Source organism: Manacus vitellinus, unplaced genomic scaffold (assembly GCF_001715985.3).
Source record: "Manacus vitellinus isolate BGI_N305 unplaced genomic scaffold, ASM171598v3 scaffold_5_pilon, whole genome shotgun sequence".
NCBI lineage: Eukaryota > Metazoa > Chordata > Aves > Passeriformes > Pipridae > Manacus > Manacus vitellinus.
The window spans coordinates 27,571,605-27,594,991 of NW_021940682.1; the positions used below are offsets into that span (position 1 = coordinate 27,571,605).

A 23,387-nucleotide genomic window follows, 5' to 3' on the forward strand; every position below is an offset into this window, starting at 1 on the left:
CAAAAAAGTTTGAAATAATAGTTTAAAAGATAATGTGCCCCTTCAAAAGAGCTCTAAGTACACCTTTTATGTGTTTGTCTCTACAAAAATCATACATTCTTACTGACAAATATTACAAAAAGTATTCTATAATACAAATACAAATGTCTACTGTACTGCTGTCATAATTTTAATAGAAAAGAAAAAATTGCTTCAAAAAGAAGTTGGTTTATGAACTTATTCTTAATTATTTAAATTTTAATTTAGATAATAAAATGAGATTAATACAATTGATGAACCATGAGAGTAATACAGTTGTTGAATCACTCATTATTAAGGATCAGAGAAGTCAATTTCAAAGCTACTAAAGATGCCTTTGTGATACATACTTTGTTAGAACAGTTATCTTCAAATAAAGCAAATGGCTATGAAAGCTTTTCTGGGTCAGTCTCACTGGAGTTAAAAGTGTAAGTATTCACAGAAAAAGGCTCTAACCCAAAGTGCTTACAGGACAATTGAAGGACAGCTTCAGAATGAAAAAGATAGCAGAGCATGCAACTCTATGAATGTTAAGACATATAGCTTGTTCTTATTATATCACTTATGTTGTTTGCATTATGTGGCAGATTAAACTATTTTCTAGTAATATTGGCAACATTACAGAATTACAGTTTTCTAATGAAAAAGTATTCTTAATAGCTGTGCCAATGTACTGCACACAAATATATTTGTCTTTGAGTAGAACATAAACTTTTTTTAGGCTTTTTTTCCGGATAAAATTATAATCAGTCTTTGCAAAGAAATTACCCTTGCTTTTCCTTTGAATTCACCTATCTTCACCACAGAACAATGGAAAAAAATCATGTCCTAGTTGATATTGCACTAATTTTTCAAATATTGATAGCTCTCCTCTCAAATTCATAGCAAGTAGTGGCTTACTGCACCTACTTTGCAGTAAGAAAATACAATTTGGTCATCAGGGAATAAAAATTACTTCTATGCTGCATATAAGCAACCCAGATATGTCATTAGTGTTTCAGTGCTGAAGGTACATGGGTCCAACAGCAAAGACCATAGACGACAGGCAGCACCATCGACACCACCTTACCCAACAATATTTCCTTTTTTTTACTTGCACTTGAAACAGGGAAGTAAAGCACTGAAATAGCTTAGGAAATTAGTGTTGCATGTGTTGCTTTCTAGTCAATTTTTAATATTAATAACAGGCTATTTTTTAAAGGCATAATAATATATCATCTTTCACAAGCAGTATACCTTTTTTTAAGAAGCAAGACATCTACAGATTGACACTTTAACCTGTCTGTGGGCATTTAAGTGAAGAACTTGATTTTTAAAACTTTTGTTAGTAGCAAGTACATATAGCTGTGGCTTGGGAGCTCAGAAAATAAGATTATTTACTTAAATTCTTATATGAAAATTCATGTCTTTCTTGACTAACTATGGTAAAGATCTTGGTCTTGTTGTGTAAGGATCTTCAGAGAGGATGAATTTTGTGTTCTCTTTAAAAACTTCCGCTTGTGCTCAGTTTCAGCATGCTTGGGTTTAAAAAATTAGCATATTTCCATGTCTCTTGATTTAGAATATGTAATAATAATCTTACAGTGTTTGAACAATGAACAAATACTCATCTACCTATAATCTTATCCTCCACATTTCCCAGCCTTTCTTATAAAACATAAAAATATAAATATCACTAGATCTTCATGAGCACAATTTAGAATCACACCACAAAGTTGAAAATTTCCCTATTTCAGTTGGACCATTTCAGATTCCCACTTGTCGGACTTTGAAACTAGGAAAGAAAAACATTCTCTCAGATAAAGAATGCTTTATTGCCTTAAATCTGATTTTCTTTTAAAACAGTGTATTGTTTCATGTGTGGGGTTTTTTTGAAGTCTATCAAAAATCTGAATCCCACTCAGATTACTTATGATAGAGCTAGAAAGAAGGCATTTATTTGTGTTGGCAGTGGTAACTGAAGACCATATTGCCACACAGACTCTGCTTTCTCTCTGGGTCAATCATCTGAAATCCACAGGGAATTAAAACTTCATCCAAATAGAAAACAACAGAAATGACTGTGGGCAAAAGGCTTAACTCATAAGCACCATTGACACTTCCTAGGACCAAGGGAGGAACTAATTTTTAACAAGTTAATTGAAAGCAATACGGAGCTTAACCCTTCCTAAATATTAAAGGTTTAAGGAAAGAGAACACATGGTCATTTCTTCCATTGTACCAGGACACATACATTCATAAACTTTGTACTCCTGGAATACAAACTTCAAGAAGTCTATTTTTGATAATAGATTACTAGAGGAAACTTGTTTAAGAAAAAGGCAAGGCAGAATCCATGCCTATCCCCACTCAAAGGAAGATAGGTCTGTCTACAGAAAGAAACAGGCTGGTCTATGGAAAGTAATGTGTGTGCAAAATTGTTACCTCAAATACAGACACCTACCATATGTAAAGTATATAGGGAGGGTGAGATCAGATAATCATTTTATAAACAATAGTTTTCAAAAGGATTTCTAATTACCTGGTATTTGCAATGGCTACAATGTCTGTAATGCAGAAAAATTTCTTCTGAGTCTGTGCCCCATTTGTTTGACAAGCTGTCTCACACAAAGTGAAACAAAAGCCTCAAAGGATCAACCGCAAGATGCAACTTCTCAAGGAAAGACTTTAGGAAACAGGGATCTGCACAGCTTTATCTTGCTGCAGAAACCACTGCAAAAGGAGGGTGACAAGTAGATTGTCTCCTAGGTGAGCACCTGTAACAGGGAAGAGTTACTTGTCTCTCACCAAACCTGGCATACCCTGAAAATTTAGTGACAGAATCTATTCATAGAATTTAGTGTCTGCTTTGAAAAGTGACTTGGCAAACCCTATGTAAATGTTTTAAAAGGTAAGTAACGAGAGCACCCAGCATATGTATATTCAGTGTGCTTAATGAAACAATCTTTAATCTAATTTAGATTGATGGACTGTATATGTTTTAAACAAGGTTGTTTTTTTCTGTTATTGCCTGTCTCACACCATCTCCACCATCATGGAGAGCATCATATGTCCCAAACACTCATTTTGGATTCATAAAGAAGATCTCATTTTCCACTGAATTCAGTAGGACTTAATTCCCTGCATGTCCTCTGAAACTGCATCCAATTAATTAGTTGCCTAACAAAGACTTGTTGAGAGACAGTGTATATGCACTTGCTAGTATTAGTAATATTGGACACTGAAGTTTTTCAAGTAAATTTTTTATGATGACCATTATGTTAAAAGATTACTAGTGGTGACTGGGATTTTCCATTAATTTCATGGTCTGAAAAAAAATGTTACCCCCCAAAAAGTTTCAAAATTGTCAAAATGGGATACTTAGTACTTTTAAATTTGTCTTTTTCTAGTCAAACTGACTTCTGTAATGCAAAATATTTAATATGAAAAAATTCATAAAAATGTTTGAAATATAATGCTTTGATTAACCTATACTGAACATTTGCTAAGCTTCAAGCTGTCAAATTTTTGATCTAGGAATGATAAAAAATATTTCCAGTCATATTCATACAGAACAGAAAAACCTTTTTCTACTCCATTTCTTGTGTGATACCAGCTGCACAAATTTTCTGACAAGAGCCAAGATCATAGGCCACAATTCACTAAGTATGAGAGACTGTCTAAAGAGATAATGTATAAGAGACGGTCAAGAAAGATCTTGGGGAGCAGGCTAGAGTATTTTGATTCTGTGGATGAATGGTGTCAGCTGCAAGTGCATGCCTTTATTGATTTATAGTCACTACCATGATAGATAATATACTGTCTGAGAAATGAAAAAACATGTGGTTTCAAAAACATCCCCTTCAAATGAGCACTGAATAAGGTGATGATTAGGTAGAAAAAAAAAAATCTATGCTATGTTCTTTTATCACCTAAGAGTTTCACACAAACTCCCCATCACTTTTTCAGAGTAGAAAGCTGGATAAGATTTCAACTGATTTACTGTTATCCAAGAAATACAAACATACCAGTCTGACAAGAGAATCTGCCCATCTATGCTTTCCTCATACACTTACAGAATACCACAAACTGAAATACAGTAAGCTTTGAAACACAGTTGAGATACCTGCCTAAATGCAGTCAGTGTATAGCAGTAGGTTGTGCAGATGCAGTGATGCCTGTTCCAAATGCATGGGAAATTTGTAAAGGTTACACTGTAGTCATCAACATGTAATACAATAATTTAACATGCTAACATGTCACTGCTTTAACAACAAATAATGAAATTATAGGGTCAACACAAGAACTGGGACTGGGATTGACTCAGCATGGCTGTTCCCCAAAGGTAACAAGTACTAAAGCTCTTTCATGATGCAACTGTGGAAGTCTGAAAACAGGTAGCAAACATATTTTAGGTATTAGGCTTTGCAGTAAACTGCCTTGGCACATGCTGCCATGCTTCTGACAGCTCCTTGATATAACTCATCATTATGAAGAAGGACACCTAAATTGTCTCTTTTGGTCACTGGCATTACCAGAACAGAACATTACAGATATTGAAACATTCTTTGAAGCTTAAAAAAGAAAAAAGTCAAAATAAACTCAAAAAATTTGATCAGGTAAAGGATATCCTACCCCTCATTACTATGTGTATGTTATGTAGTAGGGTTCCACAGTATATTTTCTGTCTTCCAGTTGAAAAGAGGTCCTGAATTCTATCCCGAGGAATTCTCAATTAGTGCCTGCACTTCAAACTTCAACAGTTTGTCTTAATGTTCAACAAAAGACCTGAGCAAGGAGGCCACTGTAGCTTCAGTACCACTACTGTTTGAAAAGTAACAATCAAAAATTTTAACAGCTACTTCATGTACCTCACAATGACAGAAATATAGAGTCTTTGCTTTTGACCATTAAAGAAGGGATGGAAGGAGGAAAGAGAAAAGTACAGATGGAACAACATGACAAATTGCAAACCAAGATGTGAATCTGACTCATTAAAATAAGGGTGATGTAACTAAAACTGCTAAAACACAGTTCAGTAAAGGCCTTGCTGTGTCTAAATCACATAGTGAAGTGTACATAAGTATGAAAAAATATAGCTTGCAATTACCCTGAAGAGTTTGAGACTCTGCAAGTCTAAACTACACATAATTTAGACAGAAGAGTGGCAGAATAGTATCTGAAAACTGATAAAACATTTGACTGGGGGGATATATTGCTGAGATTGTAGGGGTATAGTATGAAACTCCTGCAGTATGAGTACAAAAGGCAGTTGAGAAAAAAAAAGAATTTATCTTGAGTATATACATTCTAACTGCCAAAGAAAGTAACATCATGTTTCTTATGTCGCATTTGCACTACCTTTTTTTTAAGGATAGGTTATATATCTCAGGGTTAAATTGCCATAATGTGTTATAGTTTCCATGTAAAATAGTTGTGGAACTGTTATAACTTAAAGTTAGGTACTAAAAATAGACATGATTTCATGATGACAAATACAATTTTTGTCATTATTATGTCTGCAAAGATTGACATTTCATTTTTATTAACTATATTGCTCAATACAGTACAGTAACACACAGGTTGAGAGAATAGAATAGAAAACACATGTTGCTTCAGTAATACAAAAACTTACTGGATGACAAATATCTCCTTGCGTCTAAAGAAAAACGAAGAGTATCTGGAAGTAAAATCCATTAACACTTTAGTATATAAGCAAAATTAATGCTATTTTTATTCAGCTAACAGTTTGGAAACAAGGTAATTTTGAAGATCCATCAAGACCATTTATATGAGTCACAGTTATCACCATGCATTGGCTATGGTTCTGTCTTCAGAGGATGCTTTCCACTGTTGCTAGCAGGTACTAAACAAGGTTATCTGCACAACAAGTGTCCCACACACAACATACCACATCTGTTACATCAGATGATTCACAGTATGTTTTCTCATCTGTCACAAGCAGCCATTCTTGTGTGCTCTACTTTGAACAGGCTTGTACATGCAATCAACTTACTCTGTACCACACACGTAGACATGTACAAAAAGCCCAGGTCAACAGCTAACAACCTTTCATCTTCCAGCTATTCCTAACCTGCAACAATAGGATGTTTGACTTGTAGGGCAAGACTATTTTAGGCTTCTCATCTTTAAGAAGACTGCCTACCACAGTGTTTCATCTGTGACACAGCAGGGAAAATACTGGCAGGTGAGGAATGTTTGCCAAATATTTCTAACTCAGTTGGATGTCCCATATTATTGAGAATAAGAGTTATATTTATTTGGTGAATAGTATCCATATTTCTGGCAGTCAAAAAGAGTGGTTTTCCTTTGATAAATATCTGTGATAAGATTCCTTGTCAAATAGAAAATATGAATAGCCTGGAATTGCTGCATGCACCTTAAAGGAGTGTGCTGAGCTCCACAGAAACCCAGATGTTTTGCAAATACCTTGGTTAAAAAAAAAAAAAAAAGTTTTCTGAATGTCAATTAAATAATGATAGATTTGTTAATGAATTAGTTGATTTTTTCTCAAATTAGTTGACAGGGATTTCTGGGAGTTTGGTTCTTTCAAAATACTTATGTAAGTTTGCAGCCTACAGAAACACTGGGCCATTAAAACCTCGGAAATTCTGCATGTTTAAAAATATGTAACCCTTTTTTGGCTAACACAATTAAACAGTGATTTGCACTTAGATCTTTACCTTGTTGTAAAAAGAGCTTAAGATTAAGTGATTTTCTAAAAGCTAGTGAGAAGTGTCTTGAGGATGGAGGTCATTCTTTGAAAAAGGATCTCAGTGACCTGTGTAAGTAAGAACAGCACAAACACTTCCAAACAAGCAAAGGTCAGAAAGGGGTCATGGCTACAGACCCTTTGGGCTACTGTTTTGCCTAAGGAGTATGCTTACCGTGTAAATCTCTCATCCTTCAGCTCCAGGTCTGCCACTGTGATCAGCTGATCCAGTTTGAACTTAGTGTCAATAATTTCAGCATCTCGTGGGGAGTATGTGCCTCCCTCTTTTTGCTTCTGCCGAATTCTAAACAGAGAATAAAGTGAAAAATAAACATGCAAAAGACTTAAGAACATATATATCAATACTTTGATTTGACAGGCTGAAACTGAAAAATGGTTGCCGGGAATCCTTCCTTGGCCTTTATTCTCTCCCTTCCAATGGTTTAATTTAGTGGACAAATGTAACTGCAGTTACGTTGTCTAAAATTCAGAAAAAAGAATCTAGCTGCTATATTCTTTTAGTTTTCCTACATAAATTCTTTGGTAATGCCTGAATAATGCAACTGAGGGAGAACAGAACTGATGAATGAGGAAACTAACATTGTGTGTGCAGTGCCCAGCCTGCTTCTTTACATGGAGATTTTGTTCACAATTTGAATTAGAACTCAATTTCTCTTTCATGTGTGCTATTTCAATGTATTGAAGTGATAAATTCATTAGCAAGACAGAAAATAGAATTTAGAGTATTTACTTCATATTCAGCTATAAATAGTGTTAGTCATCACGATAGCTTCAACCAGCTGACACTCTGATCTGTCAATAGAGAAGTGACTTCAGAAATTTAAGATAGGCTACTCAAAAAACCCCAACCAAAACCCAACACATTTTGAAATGACAGAATTGTTCTGTTTATAAGACCATTTCAACTCTTCTTTAAAACATTTTTGAGTGTTTTCAAACATACTATGGCAAGGATACATAAATCTCACCTTGCAAAAGCATACACTGCAGCCACCAAAAGAACAACCGAAAGTATACACAGAGTAACAGCAAGGATAACTTCTACAGATCTTCCAGTTAGTCCTTCACCTGCAACAGAAAGTGGAAAGCTAGTATTTCATAGATTCTTTAGAATTTTTACATTTCTGACAGTGGGAAATAAGGAAATGATGGCAGACAGACTCCTTTTGTCTCTGTGCAACTGCATCCGTTTTGTGGTGGTTGAAGAGCTGATTCAGAAAGAAAAATATAACAAACCCAGAAACAATTTATGAAGAGGTTCCTGAGCATTGCTGATCTGTGTAACACATAACGCTAATAGTACGTGGTTAGAGCTGTATGTGCAGCCATCCCTTGGTGCTTCTCAGTTTTACCTGCTCAACTGGTTAAGTCTACACTGCAGTAATATCAGTCTGAATCTTGGCCTGAGCTAAGCTCCTGCTTCAGTCTCTGTGCAGCCAAGAACAGAGGAGGACTACTCATACTCTTCAAGTGGAAAAGGCAGAGCACAACCCTAAAACTATGAGGCTTGCTGCCACTCAAAAGTACAAAAAAAAAGATACTATTTTTAGAGATATTCTAAGGGTGCTGAAAGAACCCAACTAGTGACCAGATCTGAACTTCCTGGATTAATCTGCCTCACTGGCAATTAACTCATGCTCCTTGTTTATGTGAATTGGTGATATTGTCAGGAATAACCATCAGTAGGTCAAAAGTAATCATAAAGGCCTCTGTGATAATAATCAGTCCTTCCAGGTGAGAATGAAAACTCATTCAGAAACTGATAAACTATTTAGATTAGAAGTTTCTAGGCCTCTTTTTGAACCTCTTTAGTGCTATATTTCTGAGACTCATTTTATTTCCCACCCTTCCTGGTAATCCAGTACCTATCTAAAAAAAACCTCACCCTCTTTTTCCCTTGGGCAACAGTGAAAATAAGTAAAGCAAGGGAATACTACTGCTGATATTGTTCACCTCTGTTGAAATTCACCTTCACTGCTGATCCACTGTAGAAAACCTAGCTCCTGTTTAGCCTCAAGGAAGGGGAGAAAATGTACTGCTTCCTGCCATATGAAACTGAGATTTCCCACGCAAAGGACAACATCCTCCCACAGACACTTGGGAAACACTGTAGTCCTGGCTTTGTTTCTCTCAAAAGGCTCTGTTTTGGGATTACAGAGTGTATTGCAGATGATCTGGACTGATGTCCATAGGAGAACATCATTCAAATTCAAAACGATCCTGATTTATCTGAAGAAATGATCTTAAAACAGTAGGATGCAATTTTGTAAGATCAAGTGCATGGTTCTACATGTAGGTAGAAATAATCAGCTACAATAATACAGCACAATAAACAGTAGGTTAGATAGAAATTTATCAAAAGAAAGAATGAGATTACTGTAGACCAAAACTAACATGAATAAGCAATATCATGCCTGACAGGCAACAGAATTCAGTATAGTTTACAGAATGCCTGAAATAATTCTTCCACTGCATTAACAAAGTTTTAGATGCAACACTGGACACTACAAGATAAGAAAAATTTCACCCAGGGAAAGACAAAAGAAGAGAAAAGCAAATATATACAAAAATGTTTCAATGAGAAAATGAATGAAAACATCCGTGCCACTCACTTATTACTATGATAATGCAAAAATGTTAGCAATGTGGAAGAAGGACAGAAGAATATACAGAGGAACTTCTACAATGGTTCTATCTGTTTTGCAGTGAACAGTGAAGTCTGTGTTAAACCCTACAATTAACATCAGTCCAAACAATACCAATGTTATTAACCAAAACAGTGCTAGCAGAATTGTGCCACCAAGAATAAAACCCCCACATTTTTTCCTACTTCTTTGCAACAGGGAAGGCCTACACTTTTCTGTGTAGACATGTCTGTAGAGATGATTATGAGCAAGGGAAAGGAGACAAACCAGAAAATATCACATTGTATAATTCTGAGGTGCTGCACTCAATGCATGATGATAATAAAGTGTAATAGTAGAATATATTAAGGTCAGTTTCTATGCAACAGGCAGTGTCAGGAAACCCCATTCTGATTATTTCTTATCTCATCAGTTTTATATTTCACATGGAAAAAGTACACTTACACAACTTACCAGTTGCCTCACAATGATTTGCTGAACAAGCTATCAGAGTTTACAAAAAGGTTATAATCTGCCTTGATGTATTAAAAGTTTAAACAGAATTTATCACCACATCTTAATTATCTCATGGAAAAATCCTGACCTTTCCTTGTAATATGGACATTATTTTTGCAATGTCAGTCATGGGTTATGAGGAAGAAACTCCACCTCTCCAGCTTAAGAGGAGGGTTGTGGTACTCTGAGTATGGTTGAGTGGGTGCACGTTATTAAAGTGTATCCTTTACTATAATTAAAAAAAACATTATTGCAGCTGTGTATTCCAATAATTTCTGCTTCCTAGCAAAATTCCTGTTGTTTAACAAGAGCATCTGACATCTGTCACAGAGAAATCTCTCAAGGTTCCCATATTTTTTTCTGCTGCAAATTATACAAGGTTATCTTTCTGATTTTCCAGATCAAAGACCTACCTATTCGATTAATAGATTTAGGAACCAAAATAATTTAGAGTTCTTTTAACTGTTGTGAATACCTCTGCCAAAATTTAAATTAGTGTTTTATCTACTAAAGTGAAACTGTAATGTTGGAAAACTACAAATTTCAGTGATTATTATGAAAGAAGCTAATTGATTTCAGGCACCATAAACTTCTCTTGGAAAGAAGCTGATGCTATGAGTGCAATATAAGTAATTGGGTCACAGAAACCTCTAAAAGCTACAGATCTATCTTGTATGTTCTGAATTAGGCCTCTAGAGCAAGCCCAAAGTTCACATAACCAAGGCATGTTCTGGAAGAAAACACTTGGGCAAGGTTCCTTATGTTATGTGTCTCCAGAGAAAATGTGTCTAAAAAATCTAATTTCCCTTATTCACTTAAGATGATATTGGTAATGGCATTGCCTGTGCTGCATCCTTAAGATCCCTTAAGTGCAGTACCTGTATCATTTGTGGTATATCAGTTTTATGTTGATTTCACAGAACTTGTAAAAAAACATTCAAAGAACTTTTAGTTATCTATTCCATGTATTTCTTGTTGTATGGGCTCTGAAATTTAGAAGTTAAGGCTAGACAAGAGGATGCTGTAGTCTGGTCTTAAAAAGCAGTGCTTGATGTTAAAGTTTAGCGCAGAAGGCATTGGATGGGTATGAGGAGCCATGGATATCTGAGGAATATATCCCTTGTTTTGTTGTTTATTTTTTTCCTGTTACATTTTATTCAGCATAAAAGAGATTGCGCTTATTTATCACCTACGAAAGAGAAAAGGTGTCACAAATTTTCAGTAAAAATACATAAGCAAATGAATTAGAATATCTGCCTGCCACTAAGTACTGCAGACTTTTCTGATAGAGAGGAGAAAGATGCCCAGAGAACTGGATAGAATTGGACTCATTTCTAGTAAACTTGTTTTCCCTGAGTGGAACACTATCTTTCCCTTACTGGGCAAAATATTTGCTCCATTGACTTTTAAACTCAGAACATATAAAGACAACTTTTATGTTGCACTTTCCAAAATATTCAGGACTAGAGAAATAGTACCGGATCCTTTCAGAATATTGAGGTAGTGAATTAGCATTTCAGGGTCTTCAGTACCAGATCGTGTAACAAATTTCTAAAATGGATTAGATGAATAAGGGAGCTCATATCACAGAAGATGAATGCCAAGTGAAAAATATGTGCCCACTAAAATTCTTCTGGGTACTCATCCAGTTGTCTTGGGATCCATTTTCAGAAAGTCTGGGCTAATGCTTAGCTGAGTAAGTTTTGGTCTTGAAAATATATTAGAACAGCTTACAGATCTTATTACAGTTTGCTTCAAGAGACATCATTCCCAATTTTGGGGGTATATCAATACAGTCATGAAGGAATTATGTTGTATTTCAGACCAAATAACAGCTGGTCTATTGGCTAGTGACATTAGAACCAGATGGATTCTATTATACAATATTAATTTATTGATTTATTAATTCATATGGGGCTTTGTCTGTAGCTAAAGATAAAGGGATTAGAGGGTCATGTCCTCAGGTAACCTGCTACTAGGCTCATTGGAATATAATCATGGAATAATTTAGGTTGGAAAAGTCCTTTAAGATCATGGAGTCCAAATGCTAACTCAACACTGCCAAGTCCATCATTAAACCATGTCCCTAAGCGCCACATCTACATTTCTTTAAATTGCCTCCAGGGATAGTGACTCTACCACTTCCTTGGGCAGCCTGTTCCAATGCTTGACAACTATTTCTATGAAGAAATTTTTCCTGATATCCAATCTAAACCTCCCCTGGCACAAATTGAAGCCATGTCCTATTGCTTGTTACTTGGGAGAAGAGTTCAATCCCTACATGGCTATAACCTCCTCTCAAGTAGCTCTAGAGAGCAATAAGGTCTCCCCTGAGCCTCCGTTTCTCCAGGCTAAACAACTCCAGCTCCCTCAGCTTCTCCTCAGAAGACTTGTGCTCCAGACCCTTCACCAGCCATTCTCTGGAGAAGCTCCAGCACCTCAATGTCTTGTAGTGAGAGGTCCAGAATTGCATGCAGCACTCGAGGTGTTGGCTCATCAGGGCTGAGTAGAGAGGGACAATCACTGCCCTGGTTCTGGTAAACTACACAATTTCTGATGGAGGCCAGGATGCCATTGGCCTTGGCCACCAGGGCACATGCTGGCTCATGTTCAGCTGGCTGTCAACCAGCACCTCCAGGTCCTTTTTCCCTTGGGACTCTGTTCAGGGCAGAGTCTGGGCACTCTTTCCAGGCACTCTGCTCCCAGCCTGTAGTGCTGCCTGGGGTTGTTGTGACCCAACTGTAGGACCCAGCACTTGGCCTTGTTGAACCTCATATCATTGGTCTCAGACTGTGGATCCAGCCTGTCCAAATCCCTCTGCAGAGCCTTCCTACCCTCCAGCAGATCAATCAATACTCCTGCCCAACTTGGTGTAATCTGCAAACCAACTGAGGGTGCCCTTGATCCTCTAGTCCAGACCATCAATAAAGACATTAAACAGGACTGGCTGCATACTGAGCTCAGTGGGAACAGTTCTAGTGACCAGCCACCAGCTGAATGTAATTCCATTTAACCACCATTCTTTGGGCCTAGCCATCCAGCCATCTTTTTAACCAGCTAAGAGTATACAATACTAGTTCCACATCCAACACAGAAGGAAACAGCAAAAACAGTAGAGCTTCTGGAAGTTCAACAAGCAAAATGAACTATCCGGACAACATGGTTGTTTTATTGGTATAATTGAATCTCTGCAAATGAACTTTGTCAACACTACTTCTTTATTTAACATTCCAGGCTGAGGTAAAATCTCTTGGAAACCTCAAGAGGACATACAAGGCAATAAATATATTTCCTCAGCCATTTTAGTCAAGCTAGGTCCAACAAAAATAGAGATTATTTACTTCATGAAAACCACTGTACCAAAAAGAAAAATGGAATTGTCTAGACCCTTGGAAATAGAGAAATACTTTATTAAATGACACTCTCCTTACCTAACGTTTTGATAGGGTCAGAATAGTCAGAATCTGTAAACTGTCCTTTAATGTTAGTTGCTCTGAACTTAAATCTGTGAAATAAAAGCAAGAAAACTAATGAAATAAAAGTTTATGTGCATTTTCTTAAATATTGTTTCACTTAGAAACTAAAAACTATTTTTAGCTTTAGCATAATATAAGTTGGAATCATTATTCACCTGCAAAAGGGACATTATGACAGACATTAAGGACTCTGTCAATATCCTGAATGTATTAAAAAAACCTGTGTGAATTACTTGTCTTGAATTTGGCTTTATTTAATTTAAGAACTCAGTAAGCACCTTTTGTTGCTTGAAAAATTTTGTGAAAAATTTTGTAAAAAATTTGTCTCCCATATTTATGCTCAGCCAAAAAAATTTAAAATTAGAAACACATGACGATTATTTCAATCTCCACCTTTTCTAATTAAACTACATGTTTTATGTGTTTGCATAAATCTATATTTCACTTAAATCCTTCTCTTGGACAAACTGAGACAAATGTACTTACAGGTACTGCTTTCTTGGTTTAAGTGGACCATTACATATTTTATCTTGACTGCCTGGTATCATACACGTGGTATCAGCACCTATGACATATATCTCTTCTTTCCCACTCAGAACTTCTTTTCCTTCTACACATGGTGGGTTTGGAAAGCCTTCATTTGTAAAATATGGCCTTGGTCTGTTGAAGTAGGCATCGTACCACTTGGTAACATTCCCATCATGCTGAGCTATTGTCAAGAAAAGAAATAATAGATACAATTTACATTCTAACCAGGCTGTAATTGAAGAAGTTAAATAGGAAAATATATTTTTTAAGAGCTTAGCATGCTATTGGTGCTATTTACACAACTAAGTCTATAGCTGCGTTTGCACTTTTACTATCCACTCTGCATGTTTTGTTATCTCTGAGTAAGTCAACTGAATCACAGTTAGAAAATTTGCGGGGTGATTTTGCACAGGAGCTCTGCCTGTAGAGAATATTACTTGTGCAAGCCACTTGACCTTGAAACTGAGCATGGCTAGCTAGCAAAGACAGTAAAAAGTGTTTACTCAAGACAGTAAAGATTGTTTCAGAAATTAAACCAGTAGATTTGCATAAGTGGATGGTACCTAGCAGCTTATGAGAAAAATCTTCAAAATATTGCTTAGCATGGTGTTTGCATATCTGTCAGTTCAATAAAATCTTCACAGCTATAGTTATGAAGTAAATTTCTTTAGGATTAGTGCTAAAATGCAAAATTCAGAAAAAGGTGACCCGCATAATGTGAGTTCACTTAATGTATATGCTTTACTTCTGCACTTTGAAACCAAGGAAAATAAGGGAATTAAATTCCTGGAATTTGTCCTTCTTAGGTAAGTAAGCCTGATCATATGATGTCCTATCATAAAACTCCCACTCATATTGGTAAGCAATTACTCAAGAGTTTCACAGCAGTGTTCATATGAGTAAATATTCATCAGCCTGTACAAGGGAATAAACATTCTTACCCATAGTCTACAGAAGGAATTTATATAACTCCCTCTGCCCCCATTATGAAATGGAAATATCAACTGCACATGACTGCATTCTTTTATAGGCAACACTAATGATGACAGAAGAATAACCTTGCCAAAAAAAGAAAGGTTTCAGACTTTTTAACTTTCACAAATGTCAAATGTTGGGTCTTTCTATTTCAAGGAAATAGAAAATAAAGAAATATAATGACAAAAGTAGGGACTGAATAATATTGGTGGCTTCAAACAACGTGGATGACACTTAATTGGTAAGCGTTCCCAAAATCCAGCACCCAGGCCATAAGTATTGTGAAAGATACTTTCCTCTTAGTGCTATTGTCACAGCTAAAGTGACTTTGTTAGCTGCTTTCGAAAGTGAAACTACTGAAACCCAAGATAAGAAATGAAAAAGACAAACAGCCTGAGCTTTAAAAAGTTTTCAAGAGAACGTATAAAATTCTACCTCCAGCTTCCACAACAAGAATTTGTATCTTCTTGATAGGGCCATGATCATCACTGTAATAACATATTGGCATTTTGATTGCAATTGTTGTAGCTGTGACGAGTAATGCCCCATTGGTATCATAAACTGGTACTGGTTTCTTTTTAGGTCTTGGTGGTTCTGTTTTTAAATAAAGATATACCACAGAGTTCTGTTTTACAATATTTTCACTACAGACACATTGTTCAGGCACATAGCTGTGTTATGCATGAGAAATCTTCAGCATGTTTTCAGGGATGATTTAATGTTTTACTTAATGTCTTAAGACTCTAAAAACTATATTCTGATAAATGTCTATGTGCATCGGTTTTCAATTAAAAGAGAAAACAAAAAGACCGCGTATTAGTTTTTCAGTTAATTTCACTTTTGTTTATTTCGACAACTGTTACCCTGCATACTTAGCTTTACCTCTGTCCCATTCTAAGCTGTTCCCTGATGATAATTAAAATATTGAACTCAATATGATTACTTCATTGAGTCTACACATGCTTTACAGTATTGTTCAGATACAAATAGCAAATGATGATTAATATGCAGCAAAATTGAACACTACAATTCAAGGCTATCAGTTACAGATTCCTGTTCCTACATTATGTGGCCTCTAAATAATAGCCAAAGGCGCACAGCTGTGTACTCAGCAATTTCTTCAGCATTTATAAAGATTTCAGATAAAGGGTATTTTATGAGACATACCTTTGATATCCATGGTTATTTTCAATTGAATTTTCGGCCCCGCGCCAGCACCATTAATTGCATATACCTTTAAAAAAGCAAACACTTGCTTAATAAGTATTTGTAAGAGCTTCATATTGGCCAGTTCTGGATATACTTGAAGCAACAATGAATGCCAAAATACTCCTTTTGTCATTCACACTTTGCTAGAACTTACTTTATATTGCTTTACAATCCTAAGCACAGTAACACTTCATCACTTGTAATGTAGCTCTTACAAAAAGGAGAAAACAAGCCCACTTGAAGAGTTTTAGTTCCCCCTCTTATGTCCCAGTTTCTGACTATTTGAAAGTACTTCATTCACATACTCCTAGCAAGCTCCCCTTGCAGAATCAGACCTTTCAGGGGAGCCGAGTGAGCAATGCAAATAGCGGATTGAGAGAGATTTAGTCCTGTGCTTGTGAGGATGTGTCAGACTGCTGTGCTACTGCACAGGAACTGGTCAGCTGGACTAGGGATGCGTCCTGCTCCCACTCACTCTACCCTGTTCATTGCTCCCCTCATTCCTCAGACTTGCCTCTCTTTGCACTCCAGCTAACATTCTTGGCATGGAAATCTCATAGTCAGTCAAAGTTTGTGTTCCCCATTCAAACTAATCTCATGCATATCAAAGAAAAAAATCCAAAGCAAAACTATCAATTCTTACGCTGACATTATAGGTATGTCCTCCTTTTAGTCCTTCTATCATGGCAGTGACTGACTGATCTTTTTTTTCAATGACACTGAGGTTGTGGATCTGGATGGCAGCGGGATCATCTTCATTGTAAACCATAGCTTGATACACTTGAATATTTCCATTTGGTTCAGATGGTGGCACAAATGTTACTTGGAACTTTGTTACTTCATCTGGTATCTTCTGAAAAGTTATGTTGTTAGGTGGGTCTTCAGGCACTGAAATAAATATCTCAATGATCCACTTAATCAGTCTACAACTGTTACTATTAGAGTAAAATCAGAAAAATTACAAATCATATTTTTTGCACATCGGTATTATTCCATTGATATTTTCTGGGTTTTATTAAAAAATTTCAAAAATTTCTTCTGATTATCTACTCAGAAAGCCTGAAGGTATCATTATACCTTGAAATACATCTGAGGTAAACAAACCCTTGCATGGGTTGACAAGTAAGAAGCAAGTGTCAGTGAGTATCACTTTCTGAAAGCCCTCTGTCAACAGCAAGCTCCCTCCCAACATATAAACAAGCCACTGTACCAAATAGTCTCTGATTATCACGGCTAACTCTTTAGGAAAAAATTTTCCATTAGCTGATGCCCAGACACAAGTACAACATGCATTTTTCCCAGAGGTAGTTTCTTGTCAAATTCTTATTCCAGTAGCTTATTCTCAAGACAGCAAAGGTATAAATCATTTTCCCAATGTCCCTATCTGAAAGAAAAGGCTGTAACATTCTTTTCAGGCAGCTAAATATTTATTGCTCTACCTGAGCAGACAAGTATGTAGCATGACCTCTAAATAGTGAAATCAACACATTCAGCCAAGGATTTAGATGCAGTTGTCATACTTTCCTTTTTTTTTTTATACCAACCAACAAATGCTTACTCAGGCTTCACTGGAGCAAGTCTTTGTAAACTGGTCCTAACTCAGCTATATGCTGGGCTGTACAAACCAAATGAGACAGGATGAGATGGAAAAAAGAAAGTTCCTCTCTAAGGTTACTGCACCTCCTAATGTATCACACATTTAAATAAGAGAAAGGACTACCAAAACAGGTATCACAGGATACTGTCTGTCTCAGGATAGACCCAGCTAGCACCTAATTTAATCTTCTTTAATTTTTCCACAGTAAAAGACCATATCACCTTCCAGGGATATAAACAGGTTATGAAATCCTTAGAATTTAACTTATTAAAGGCACTGGAGAGATATACATAAACACACTCATATCGTATCATATGATTAGGGACCTTGGATTTTCATACATCAAAGGAAAGATAAATGATAAATACAATCACTGTGTAGTATGTTTAAATCTGAAATTAACCTGAGTATGTAGCTAAAAAAGTTGACCTTCAGCTGACCTCAGTAGAGACAGTTGATAAATACTTCGAATGAAACAAAACTTTAATACCTTTTGAGAAAATATTTTTATTCAAAACCAGCAAAGATAGTAGAGCATAACCATGACCTATGTATGTAAAGTTAGGACTGCATCTTCTCCATGTACATCTATTTATATTTTTCTAAGCAAATGACAATCCTGTCTACTTTTCTGTAACACAGCGCCATGAGGTCCTCATACAGTTCCTTACTCTCTTCTCTCAGTTTTATTTCTCTGAGTAACTTAATAACATCAGAAACTTTTGTCACCGTAATATGTAGCTCATTCTCCAGATTGTTTTGAGTCTGTGGAACAGCTGTCTCAAGTATAGATCCCTGTGAGCCTTCACTAGCAACTTCCTTGCACTGAAGGAAGGAGGAATACACATACTGTGTCCTCAAGTCAATACAGGTACAATTTATAAATGGTAGGATTCACTTTCATTTAGTTTTTATGTGTTTCGATTTTGCACCAAAACCAAGCATGTTGCATAGAGTTTTCAGCAGTCTCTTAAGAGAAACAGGCACCTCCACAAGGCAATCATCCCTGCCTAAGAGAGGTATCTTATATATACATGCTAATATAGATAGGACCTCCTTCTTCATTGACTATAGAAATAATCTAGTAATCTAGTAATCCACACACCCAAATTTTACATGAAGTAAGTTAGGATCCCTGCAGAAGTAAAGGTAAATCTTAGTATTCATAACCATCCCTTTTTTGTTGACTGAAATATTTTTAAATATTAAAGAAAAAATATTGTGAGGATAAATCTGTATTAAAAGCACACCTTGTGTTCAAAATTCTCATTTATTTGTCACATGAAAGAAAAAACTGCAAAGTTTGTTCCATACAAAGTAGAAAAAAATACAAACCTGCTTCAAAAGTGGAGACAATCACTGGAGAACTAGCCTTGCCTTCTAGGAGAGCAGCATTAACATCCCCCGTAAAGGCAGTGATTACTACAGAATACCTTGTAAATGCTTTTAAATCAGAAATTTCTAAGACTTTAACCTCATCCTTTGTCTTCAAAAACTGAGCTTTATAGTTGCCATTATCTACCTGTAAAAAAAGAATAGAATAAAAAAAAATGTTACAAGGCTTGAAACACCCAAACCCAAGAAATTACTATTTGAACATCTTATTTAACTTCAATTCTTCCCCTTTTCTACCTAGTTATGTAGATGGATTCACAAGAATTCTCCAGCTACCAAGACTAGAAAGCTGTGCTGGGGAATACACTCCCATCTCACCCATGTGTTGCCTCTTTGTCACTTCCTGTAGTATGGGACTAAGGACAGGGGCTGTTTGCTTGGTGCCATCTTACACCAAGCAAGCATGAACTGATTTCTAAGCACTGGGGCAGGGGAACTGTAGAGATCTGAAATGGGAATCAAACTAGGCAGAGATCCAGAAGATAAGCAGCCATATAGCAGAAAATTATTTGGAATACAAAAACAACTAGAAAATTGGGCAGCATTTTATAATGTGGATACAACTGCAGAAAGTGCAATTCCTCTTGGGATATATTAATAGAAGCCCTTTTTATGAGACAGTGGGGAAGGAGTAATTCTCTCACTAGAAAAGCTGAAAAGCAGAAATATGTTGGGTTCAATCCAGAAAACAGGGATGGTAGGAGACTTTGAAATATATAAAAAATCATGTTAATAAATTGAAGATAATCCTTTGTTTACAGTGTTCATGAAAATAGAAATTTTACTTGCACAAAAAAAAAAATTAGAATTAAAAATTACACAGACTGCAATGATATACCTAACTAAGTAATTAAAACAATGACTATAAGTTTAGCTAGAAACCATAACAATCTATTGAGGGTTGCTGAGCAATTTTCAGCACCAGACATTAGAGGGAAAGGGTAATGAATAATTTGTGAGGAATACTTTAGGTATATTTGTCTCTGTATTAGAGCAGACTATGGGTTGGATTACATTTTGGGCTACCTATCCTCCTTACATGTCAAATAATCTGTAGTTCTGTTGACAAATCTCCATTGTTAGACTTTATATCCAATTAATCACTTCTAATGGTAGCCTCAAAAAAGGAGAAAAAGGAAAAAAAGGGGTTCTTTTCTAGTGTTTGATCAAGTATCATTTACAAAGTTTTATTTATGTCTATTCCCACTACTTCAGTTAATAATGTTTTTATTATTGTTTCTTCAGTGTGTAATTTGAAAAGAGAATTAGGTAGTTGTACAGTAGTTTTCCCACTGAACAAAATCAGTATTAAAGGCACCTGATAAAACATTAGAATAGCTCAAGCATACCTTTTATTTGACAGATAGCCCTATATCCCCACTGAGAATTAACCTGAACTAAACTATCTGATGGATAAAACAGACATTCATTTCCTGGGATAGCCATCAAGAGCTGAAACACTTTCTTCTATTTGACTATCAAAAAACCCTGGCATATAATTATTTATACAATAGCTAAAATACAATCAGCACTACATTATTAAATTTATTTCTATTCTTCATGAAGTTTAATAGTTTCTAACCCATTTCCAGGAATATTTTATTCAGGACTATTCTAATTATAGTAGACAGCAAGACAAAGTAAAACATGACTCTGAGGAACAATAATGAAGGAGTAGTTTTTAGTTTTTCTGATCTACAAAACTGCAAGGAACGTCCTAGTAATTTAAGCAGAACCCTAATACATTGAGTTATGAATACTAATTACTAACTTTTAGTACATAGCAGAGTAGAAACCTGAATTATTCTGTTTGGTGATCCTATTTTTATAAATCCTTAAAGATACTCAGTTAAAAATAAAAATTAGTAAAGTTTGTGGAATTTGGAGTCTTCATAAAAATTTCCCACTGGGACTATAAAATATATACTAAAATTTTCACTGAAAAAGATTGCGACAGTTTTATTGGCTTTTACAAAGTAATAGATTTGTTTGTCTACCAAATTTCTACAGAACTGACACCTGTAGTTACTGATCATTAGACAGACAACATCTGATTACAAGGAATCCACAGACACAGAGCTGATTACCTGAAATATATTGGGGAAAAAACCCAAACAAACTCACTCTGTAAAACAAAAACCAAAGTCTTCTGAACTGAAGATTTAAACAGTTTTTTAAGTTCCTTCCAAATGCTGGCAGGTTCACATGGAATAGCTCACATTCCATAGTTCATCTTGCTTTAGGAATTTTACTATAACTTATATTGAAAAGGTATTTATAATATTTTCAGTGTGTAGAATCAGATTATACTCTCTATATTATTTAGGAATTATCAGAGAGAGAAGAAATTATTTAAATACAAGTGGATTAAATATTAAATACAAAAAAATCAAGATTTGAGAATTGAATTTGGAAGTTTATAAAAACCATGATCTGTTTTTCTGTTAATGCACTACAGTGCTGTTTAGTCAAAAGTGACAGGAACTTTTCACAAGGAAGAAGTCTTCTCTAACTTTATTAAAAGAGAAATAAAACTTGTTATTTAGTTTCTAGTGACCTACACATTGGGCCAAGGAATCATTCTTTCCCTGTAAGTACTCCCCTTGCTGTTGTACATCCTTCATCCTGCCATTCTACTGCTGTGGGAAGCATCTTCAGAACTGAATAAATTTCTCTCTACATCTTGTACAATGAAGTTAGAGAAAGAGAAAATTGTAGGATTACACATTTTTTTAGTCTCTCTTGTAACTTTTCTGAGTAGCTTAAAAATGATTTATATTTTTTTACTGATCTCCTAGGAAATTTTGATTGCACAAAAATCTCAGCATTAATATGTTGGCATGTCTGTAATTCTTTTGACAGACTCAGAAACATTGAAAATACACATGTAGTCTTACTCTCAGAAAATTAAAAGAACTTTCTACTTAAAGGCCTTAAATATTTTGAAGTAATCTTTAATTTTTATAATTTTTTTTGCTACTATCTAACAGACTGCTTTAGAAGTTTTAAAACTGCAAACAACTTTTCCTGGATAATGTCTGGTACACTACTTCCTATTTTCGCTGATAGCCCTGTCTGTATAATTTTTGGCAGAACAAGGAACCTATATCCTACTTCTCATGTGCTCGAACTTGGAAAGCTGCATATCTTGCCACAGGGCAGGAAATTAGGTTTATTAATGGTGGTTTTAAAGAGTTTTGTAAGAGTAGTAGAGGATGAAAAAACAAAGGCCACTAGATCTTTTCTCTTATGTCAGCTTTTTTTTGTTATAAAGATCAAGGAGAAAGAAGTGTTATTGCTGTGCTACCAAAATACAGTTAATCTGATGGACAGAGCACCAAGTGCAAAGTGGGAAATCTAGTTTGACTTTAAAGTTTGCCCTCTGGTGCCATGTAACTTTGTACAGGTCATTTCCTTTTGCTAGGCTCTCCACTTTGGTTTGTAAAATCACTACGATGAACCTTTTCTTCCTTTGAAGAAGAAAGAAGTCATTATGGTTAGAAAGAGGTACACTTCCACAAAGCTCAACTACTGTTTTCCTGTGTACATTTATAGCTATATTTTTTTTCTCCAAGAGCTCTTACTAGCACACATTTTTTAATATGAAGTAATTAATTTATCTCCCATTAAGAAATTAATAAATCTACAATTAATTCTTATGTGGAATTTATGTGGAAATAGACACAGTCAACTTTTTTTTTTTTAATCCATTTATTTCTGTCCTGTAATTTCTGTAAGGAAACCTGCTGTGGTATTTACATGATCAAACATCTATATAACTACTAACAGTAAAACTGAGTTGCCTTACTGAGGTAACGTCTATGAGGTAGCATGTTGGTCCTGTGATGATGGCAGGTTCACTCCAGCTGATATTAATACTGTGAGGAGATGTAGCTAAAACAGTCACATTTTCTGGAGGACCATCTGGAGCTGTAGAAAAAACTGTGCATGTAAATCATGGCCAAAGAAGTACACAAAAAATAACCCAGTAATTTTAGTGGCCAATAGAGATTTGAAAATAACATTTTTTCACACATTTACCTTAACAAACTGTTTAAATAATTATAACTTTTTTTTTTTCCTTTTTCATCTGTAAAGCATACCATGTGATTTAGAAACACATCTTTCATTGTAACCACTATGACTTTTCTGGAGCATGAACTGCCTACAACTGCATCTTAAATTGAAATTATAGGATTATTGAATTACAAGTTCTTTGTATTAATTTTACATGACACAAGCAAAATATATATAACTATTTAGACAAATTATATTTGTTTATGTCAAATGAATCATTCAAAGAAAAAGAAATTGTG

The 23,387-nt window shown here is 35.4% G+C and overlaps 1 protein-coding gene across 1 annotated transcript in view; it reads right to left on the reverse strand.

Annotated features, from left to right (window-relative positions):
- The window catches only part of PTPRQ (protein tyrosine phosphatase receptor type Q), a 107,210-nt gene that overhangs the window by 17,876 nt on the left and 65,947 nt on the right, over window positions 1-23,387 (reverse strand). The window contains exons 29-37 of the mRNA XM_025895953.2: window positions 22,880-23,001; window positions 19,012-19,198; window positions 16,723-16,967; window positions 16,038-16,104; window positions 15,306-15,464; window positions 13,854-14,076; window positions 13,323-13,396; window positions 7,720-7,819; window positions 6,906-7,034 (exon numbers count right to left, since the gene is read on the reverse strand). Of these exons, the coding sequence (XP_025751738.2) occupies window positions 6,906-7,034; window positions 7,720-7,819; window positions 13,323-13,396; window positions 13,854-14,076; window positions 15,306-15,464; window positions 16,038-16,104; window positions 16,723-16,967; window positions 19,012-19,198; window positions 22,880-23,001 (1,306 nt within the window). The remainder of the gene's footprint in view (window positions 1-6,905; window positions 7,035-7,719; window positions 7,820-13,322; window positions 13,397-13,853; window positions 14,077-15,305; window positions 15,465-16,037; window positions 16,105-16,722; window positions 16,968-19,011; window positions 19,199-22,879; window positions 23,002-23,387) is intronic.